This window comes from Podarcis erhardii (genome assembly GCF_964252035.2).
Source record: "Podarcis erhardii genome assembly, chromosome: 4".
Taxonomy (NCBI): Eukaryota; Metazoa; Chordata; class Lepidosauria; order Squamata; family Lacertidae; genus Podarcis; species Podarcis erhardii.
The window spans coordinates 4209448-4217913 of NC_138508.1; the positions used below are offsets into that span (position 1 = coordinate 4209448).

Genomic DNA, 8466 nt, shown 5'->3' on the forward strand with positions numbered 1-8466 from the left:
ATTGTCAAATGTCTTTTTTTGTCCGAACTAAAACATTAATCCAGATGTGAAAGGGGGGGGACAAAGGAAGGAAGGAAGGAAGGAAGGAAGGAAAAGAGATAGGGGAGGGAGAGTTAAGAAGCTACACTTAAACTATGCTTCCAATGGTTAGTGAGCTCACAGCTCCAGCAGGACCCCCTCTTTGCTCCTCAACAATCTCAAGGATCAACCTTGAGATGCTGAGAGATGCTGTTGCCTTGCTGGCCCAGGATTCTGAAGAGGAGAGCTTATGTCTCTCAGAAGGCGATAGGTGTTCCCCAATAGCGGTCTCCGAAGATGACCAAAGCCTGTGGGCAGATGGATGTTGCAGTAGAGGCCTCCTTCAGCTCTCTGGATCCCAAACAGGTCTAGAAAGCACAGGCTTTGTTCATCAGCTCACCAGAGGCCAAGTGCAGCAAACCTGATTCCTTGGAATCAGCAACCTGTTTAATGAGCACCTAGCCTGATTTGTTTGCAGGGAGATTAGACAATGACCAGGGCCGGCTCAAGCACGAAGCAGTTGCCTCAGGCAACAAATTCTGAGGGGCAGAAAGTGGCTACAAATGTGTGCCATGTGGTCTGCCCTGCAACCCCGAAGCTAGCCTGTTACTCTTGGGGTCAGTGAAGGACTGTCCTATTCCAGTGGTCAAGCAAGAGTCAACTACTACTCTGGTCCAATTTTGTGCACAGAATAGGCAATGCATCTTCTTGTCCTTTGTGTTGGGCAGCAAAATTGCTTGGACCGCTCCTGGTGATGGCAGATATTCAATGAACATTCAATGGGACTTACCGGTAAATGGCTCATGACCACAATACCTCAAGGACCACCTTTCTCCATATGAGGCTCTTCTTCATGTGCCTCCTCTGTGAGACGTCCAGTGGGTGGCAACACAAAAACAGGGCAAGTTCTCACCTGGTGCCTTCGTTGCATATCTTTAGGCAACAGGCCAAAACATTTCTTATTAGCCATGCCTTTAGCTGGTTAACATTATATGGCTTCCTAAATGTGTTTGTGGACTTTAGAAAAAATTGCAAACAGATGTGGAAGTGTGGAGAGCTGAATTTTACATTGAAAAGATGAGAAACTGAGAGAAACCAGTGTTAACAAATTTGCCCATCTATACCTGCAAGTGATTTAGATAAAAGACTCTCTGCATTGAGCTAATTGAGTGATTCCTATGGCCTTCTGATTGATGCTGTTCAATTCATGTTTCAGCCAAAGAAAGAGGGGAATAAACCTCACATAAGGAGCAACTGTGAGGCTCACTCAAGACCACCTCTGGAGCACAACAGCATCTTGGCCAGCCTCCTCCAGATCTCTTTTATCTGGACGGCATACACAAGGGAAGGCAGGGAACATTTATTGCAGATATTAATACTGCACAGTTTGAAGCAACTGGATGCATAACAACCGACTCCTTTGGAATGAAGCATTGCCCAGATTCATTAGAGTGTTCAAACCTTTGCTTGCAGAACTTTCTTCAAAACAGAACAGAAACATCAAAGATACTTCCAAATATTTCAATACAATATATTGTGCAGGTCCAGCACAGGTTCATCTTCTTAGAAATAAAACAAACCTGATCTAAGGTTAAACACTCATGTGTTAGCTAGCAGAAAACAGCAATTGTTAACTATCAATCCATCAAGTAGCTCAGAGACCACTTTTTGCTGTTCTTTAGCTTCAGTGGAATCTCCCACTTAAACCCTTTCAGCAAAACACATAAGCATTCTTCATTTCAGTGCCAATTAAGCAATTATACTTAACACCAATAATGTGAGCCAGCCTTTTATATTCTATGACTGGTTCTTGGTATATGCAAGTGGTATTGGTAAGAGACTCCCGCTCTAGAGCTAATTCAGAAACTCCACAGAGGAGCTTTCTCCTTGCATTTGATTTGAGCCACAAATCACCCTGAGGCTCACATCAGGCCTTTAGCTCGTCTCCGGGACCAAGACAGCATCTTAGCCAGTTTCCTTTGGATCTCTTTTGTTCGGACAGCATACACGATAGGGTTCAAGACGGGAGGGAAGATGAGATAGAAGTTGGCCAGGAGGATGTGAGCTGCAGGAGCCACATTGTGCCCAAACCGGTGAGTCAAAGATGAAACTGCTATGGGGATATAAAAGGCCAAGATGGCGGTGATGTGTGAGGTGCAAGTGCTGAAGGTCTTAAGACGGGCCTCCGTGGTGGACAAGCTCATCACCGCCCGGAAGATGAGGACGTAGGACACCCCGATACACAGGGAGTCAACAATGAGGACCAGGAAGCCAATGGCCATGCCATAGATGTTGCTGATGGAGATGTCCTCACAGGAGAGCATCACCACAGCCATGTGCTCACAGTAGGAGTGTGCAATGATGTTGGTGTGGTAGTAGGTGTATCGATGGGCAAGAAGAGGCAGTGGAGCGATGTATAGGAAGCCCCGCAGAGCAGCAGCCAGCCCGATCTTGGCCACCACCGAGTGGGTCAGGATGGTCCTGTGCCTCAAGGGGGTGCATATGGCCACGTAGCGGTCAAAGGCCATCGCCAGGAAAATCCCAGATTCAATGGTGGCAAAAGAGTGGATGACAAACATCTGGAGGAGGCAGGAGTGGAAGGCAATGTCCTTGTTGCCCATCCAGAAGATGCTGAGCAGCTTGGGCATGGTGGAAGAGGAGAGGACCAAGTCGATGACGGCCAACATGGAGAGGAAGAGGTACATGGGCTCGTGGAGGTTGGGCTTGGCCCGGATGATGAAAAGGATGGTGCAGTTGCCCACCACGGCCATGACATACATGGAGCAGAAAGGGATGGAGATCCAGACATGGGCAGCTTCCAGCTGAGGGATGCCCGTGAGGGAGAAGGTGGACGGGCTGACGCAGGCATTGTAGAAGGCCGGCATCTTACCAATGCACCACAGGAGGAACCATCATCCCATGCGACTGGAAACAAATCAGGGGAGAAGTCCTATTATTGTACTTAATGCATTTTCTCTTTGAAGACCCTGAAATTTCAGGTGTCCCCTCAAGAGCAGAGCAGATCAGGCTGCTAATGTTCTGTGGAACAATTGGACCTGCTGAGATGTGGGAGGTACCCACTATTTGTAGTATTCTAGAAGCAACTGAAGGCATAAACTCCCAGAATTGTAGAGTTGGGAGAGACCCCAAGGATCATCTAGTCCAACCCCCTGCAAAGCAGGAATCTCAACTAAAGCATCCATGACAAGTGGCCACCCAACCTCTGCTTAAAAACCTCCAAGGAAGGAGAATCCATCAACTTACAAAATGTTTCCCTGGTGTTTGCAAGCTTTTCAATGGAATCATAGAACTGTAACATTGGAAGGGACCCCAAGGTCCCTTCCCCCTGGTTTGGAGGGATGGGGGATTTGAAAGGGAGTTTCAGGAGCACCCATAGCTGAAGAGAAAATCTGCTTTCCTTCATAAACTGTTTTCACAAATGCAAGTTTGTACATAACCCAAATATACCATGAACGACATGGGAGAAGGCCTTCTCTATGGTGGCATATCCCATTTAGGGAATGCCCTGCCAGTTGCAGGGTGTTCATGTGCAGAGTGAGTGCCAAAATGTGTGTTCTGTAGGCTGTTGATCCAACAATTTATTTTATCTGCTCTTGTTTTCTTGAATTGCTGCATTTGTGAATGCCTGGCATGGTTTTAAACTGTTTGTGGTGCCCTTGCAAGGGAGGACTGCTTAGAATTATTCAAGTAAAATAAATAAATAAATAAATAAATAAATAAATAAATAAATAAATAAAGCAAGCAACCTGGAATGAACAGAAGAATGGGCAGGGAACAGAGCAATGGAAGAGTTTCTTCACGGCTGAGTTTACCTGCAGCCTCACTCTTGTCCTGGAAAGAGCATCATCTCAAGTGCTGGTCCAGAGGGTCTTCTGAACCCAGGTTGTGTGGAAAGAGGGGAGCCACTTTGACCTGTGGTGGCTGAGACTTTGGGAGCAGAAAGCCATGGGAAGTCTGAGAGGAGGAGGAGGAGGAGGAGGAGGAGGAGGAGGAGGAGAAGGAGGAGGAGGAGGAGGAGAAGAAGAAGAAGAAGAAGAAGAAGAAGAAGAAGAAGAAGAAGAAGAAGAAGAAGAAGAAGAAAGCATCAATGGATGACCATCTGCCATGGGTGCTTTAGCTGTGACTCCTACATTTCAGAGGCTTGGACTAAATGGCCCTTGAAGCCCCTTCCAACTCTATAATTCTATTATTCTATGACTGAGTGGGTTGCAAGTTCCCCACCCAAGAAAAGAAGAAGAAGAGTTTGGACTTGATATCCAGCTTTATCACTACCCGAAGGAGTCTCAAAGCGGCTAACATTCTCCTTTCCCTTCCTCCCCCACAACAAACACTCTGTGAGGTGAGTGGGGCTGAGAGACTTCAGAGAAGTGTGAACAGCCCAAGGTCACCCAGCAGCTGCATGTGGAGGAGCAGGGAAGTGAACCCAGTTCTCCAGGTTACGAGTCCACCGCTCTTAACCACTACACCACAATGGTACAATCACTACAATCTTCTTCAAGAAATCGCCTGGTTCTGGAGATCTTGAATAGTTACTTTCAGACAGACATTGGCCTGGATCAGCCAATGATCTCACCCAAAAAGTTATGAATATCTATCTATCTATCTATCTATCTATCTATCTATCTATCTATCTATATCATCTATCATCTATCTATCTATCTATCTATCTATCTATCTATCTATCTATCTATCTATCCATCTATAGATATCACATCCAGAACCCAAATTCTCTGAGCCTAAGCAACTCCCTGCAGCGAGCTGTCTTCCAGAGCTGTTCTGCCTGGGGGCAAACATCTCCTCTGGCCAGCTTTCCTGCCCCAGATGCACCACGGCCACCAAGTTCTGAGCTGCAATAAAATTTCGGGGACTCCAGAGCAGTTTTTAAGTGTTTTTAAGTGCTGTATGGAACACTGTGCTTTCTGCTGTCAGAAACAATCCCCGATCGGTTCACCACTGCAAATTCAAATGCTTCATTCTGTGGAGCATTGTAGCTATTTTTAAAAAATGCAGCAAGTATAACCCAATACATTTTGGCCCTTCCAACCAGTTCAAAGTACTCATTACCCATCAGGTTATTTGGGCAAAAGCAGAAAACCCAACCAGAACCTCTCCTCCTCTCTGACAGTAAAAAAAAATACAGTAATAATAAATCAAATAGTTAACCATTTCTCGCCTTACTGGTGCCCAAAATCCTACTTCCTGTGGAAGCTGTCTCACAACAGGGCTGTCCTGAGGTTCAGCTTACCAAATTATTGAGCCAGCGATGGTCCTTCCTAAGCAAATGCTGGCTTTGGCCATTTGGTGAGGTATTTGTGCTGCATATTTTGGAGACCTTGAGAGATCTCCCAACCCAACTGGGGCCTGGGATAATTAAGCGGCTCTTTGGCTGCCAAACCTCAAAGCACCAAGCAAGGACTACAAATATTGAAAATGGAAAGCCTTTGTAAAAACTGTCTTCTATGTTTTGGCTATCTACCTTTCAGGCAGGACGCGGGTGGCTCTGTGGGTTAAACCACAGAGCCTAGGGCTTGCCAATCAGAAGGTCGGCGGTTTGAATCCCCGCAACGGGGTGAGCTCCCATTGCTTGGTCCCTACTCCTGCCAACCTAGCAGTTTGAAAGCATGTCAAAGTGCAAGTAGATAAATAGGTACCGCTCCGGCGCGGGAAGGTAAACGGTGTTTCTGTGCGCTGCTCCGGTTCTCCAGAAGCAGCTTAGTCCTGCTGGCCACATGACCCGGAAGCTGTACGCCGGCTCCCTCGGCCAGTAAAGCGAGATGAGCGCCACAACCCCAGAGTCTTTACCTCTTTACAAGTCCAACACTTTTCCAACACTCATTAGATCTTGTCCTATATATTTTGGCAAGCTTTGATATATACATCATTTTCATCGCTTTTTCTTTAAGTGCACTACATGCAGCAAAACTGATACCTTGATTCCACAGCCTTTCCCAAGATTCTAACTGAATGTTATATCCAAAATCTTTAGCCCATTGTATCCTCACCCCTTTAACCTCTTCATCTTTAGTATGTCATTACAATAAATAATTTGAACATGCCTTGGGCAGAGCTAATATCCCATTGTTGTCCCATAAATTTCTCCATTGCTCCATTGAAAGAGCTTCCAGAGCTATGGAGTATCCCTGAGGGTTCGTGGCTGAACTTGGGCCTCACCCTTTCGCAAATAGATGACCCGCCCAGAAGATAATCATGCTGGACCATGTTAATAATGCTTCTGAATCCCAGCTGCTGGAGGCCGCAGGAGGGCAGAGGGCTCTTGTGCCCAAATCCTGCTGGAGGGCTTCCCTTGGGGACACCTGGTTGGCCATTGTGAGAAGGGGATGCTGAACCAGGTGGGCCAGTGGCCTTAGCCAGCCATCTTTGCTAAGTATAATTGTTTAATTCACACTGAAATGGAGAAAAATGTGTCTTGCTAACATTCAGGTTTTTCCCATGGCAGCATACTGAGCTTTAACGGGTTGATAATTAACTGTGAATGTGTTCTGCTGTAATGATGAATCTCTGAATATGTCAGGAAGGTTTTTGGTTGCAAATCTCCATCCTGGAATGGTGGTGGCTGTAGTCTTTGTTCTCAGGCTCAGGACCGCAATACCTCAAAGACTGCCTCTTCCCATATGAACCGACCCAGAACCTGAGATCATCTTCCTAGACCCTCCTTCATGGGCCTCCTCCTCGAGAGGTCCACAGGGTGGCAACACGAGAACGGGGCCTTCTCTGCAGTGGCTCCCCGTCTGTGGAATGCTGTCCCCAGGGAAGTTTGCCTGGCACCTTCATTATACACCTTTAGGCACCAGGCAAAAACATTCCTCTTTAACCAGTCCTTTGGTTGATTTGATTGACATCCTATGTCCTTTTAAAATGTGCTTTTGGGGAGGGGGCTATTGGGTTGTTGTTATTTTATTATGTATTTTGTGGTTTTATATCTTGATTTTATCCTGTGAATCGCCTTGAGACCTCCAGGTTGTGTTGGGAAACGCCCTGGGGTGTTCCTGCAGCCCCCGCTGTCCGAGTGTCCTCTGGTATGCGCAGCTCTGGAAAAGGCATTTCCCTTCTTCTCCAGTGCGATCAGCAACATATACCAAATGGTATATGCATACTAATCTTCTAGCATTACACAGCAAGAAGCGTGAGACATCGTAGAGCTAATGTATGTATTTATTTACACACTATGTAAATACAAAGAATTATGGCGTCCTCTCTCATCAGCTCTGAGAGAGAACAGCACGATGGTGAATTAAAAGACGCCTGCTTCTTGGGAGAAAAGCAATGACAAACCTAGACAGCATCTTAAAAAGTCGAGACATCACCTTGCCAACAAAGGTCCGTATAGTAAAAGCTCTGGTTTTCCCAGTTGTGATGTATGGAAGTGAGAGCTGGACCATAAGGAAGGCTGACCGCCGAAGAATGGATGCTTTTGAATTCTGGTGCTGGAGGAGACTCTTGAGAGTCCCATGGACAGCAAGAAGATCAAACCTCTCCATTCTGAAGGAAATCAGCCCTGAGTGCTCACTGGAAGGAGAGGTCCTGAAGCTGAGGCTCCAATACTTTGGCCACCTCATGAGAAGAGAAGACTTCCTGGAAAAGACGCTGGTGTTGGCACAAGGAGAAGGGGACGACAGAAGTTGAGATGGTTGGACAGTGTTCTCGAAGCTACCAGCATGAGTTTGACCAAACTGTGGGAGGCAGTGGAAGACAGGAGTGCCTGGCGTGCTCTGGTCCGTCGGGTCACAAAGAGTCGGACACGACTAAACGACTATACAACAACAAGTTGATTTCAGTTTATTCTCCATGAGGATGCCTTGGGCATCGTCACTCTTTTCAGCCTCAGTTCCTCAGCTGTAAAATGGGAGCATTTGCTCACTTTCCCTTACCCCAAGCCTCCTGACTCAATTTATTATCCTCCCCTTTTGGGTCTCTCCCCCCAGTGGTGGAGCTTCATGCTCTGGCACGGGGGGGGGGGCTGGCACACGTCCTGGGGGCACCCCACCGGGATCACGCTCCCCCCGCACTCCTCTTCCTACGCCAGTGTCTCTCCCCCCCCCCCCAGTGTGGGCATCAGTCTTCATCAACCTGGGGTCCTCCAGATGTTTGGGACTACAACTTCCATCAGCCCCCATCTGAACCGCTGTCTGGCGTTGGGGGCAGGGAGGAGATGGGAGATTAATCTGGAGAGCAACAAATAAGCAAAGGTGGATTTAGCCTGTAGGATGCTTGAGGCCAGGTGAGGGGGGTCACCTGTGCTACTCTTTCAAGCCACCAACAGGACATCTAGGCCGTTGTGCCAGTAACAGGAAGAAGAATCACTATGACTTTACTGAATTGTATTAATCGCTGTGATGAAGTTGTTGCTCTGTTTACTCTACTTATACAGTGGTACCTCGGGTTAAGAACTTAATTCGTTCTGGAGGT

At 47.0% G+C, this 8466-nt stretch overlaps 1 protein-coding gene across 1 annotated transcript; it reads right to left on the bottom strand.

The window, feature by feature from the left end:
- Nucleotides 1–1940: 1940 nt before the first annotated feature.
- LOC309341164 (olfactory receptor 52M1-like) lies at nt 1941–2903 on the bottom strand (the record flags this gene model as incomplete). Its single annotated transcript, XM_081860686.1, has 1 exon — nt 1941–2903. The coding sequence occupies one exon, from the start codon at nt 2901–2903 to the stop codon at nt 1941–1943; it is 963 nt and encodes a 320-aa protein (XP_081716812.1).
- Nucleotides 2904–8466: the final 5563 nt, after the last annotated feature.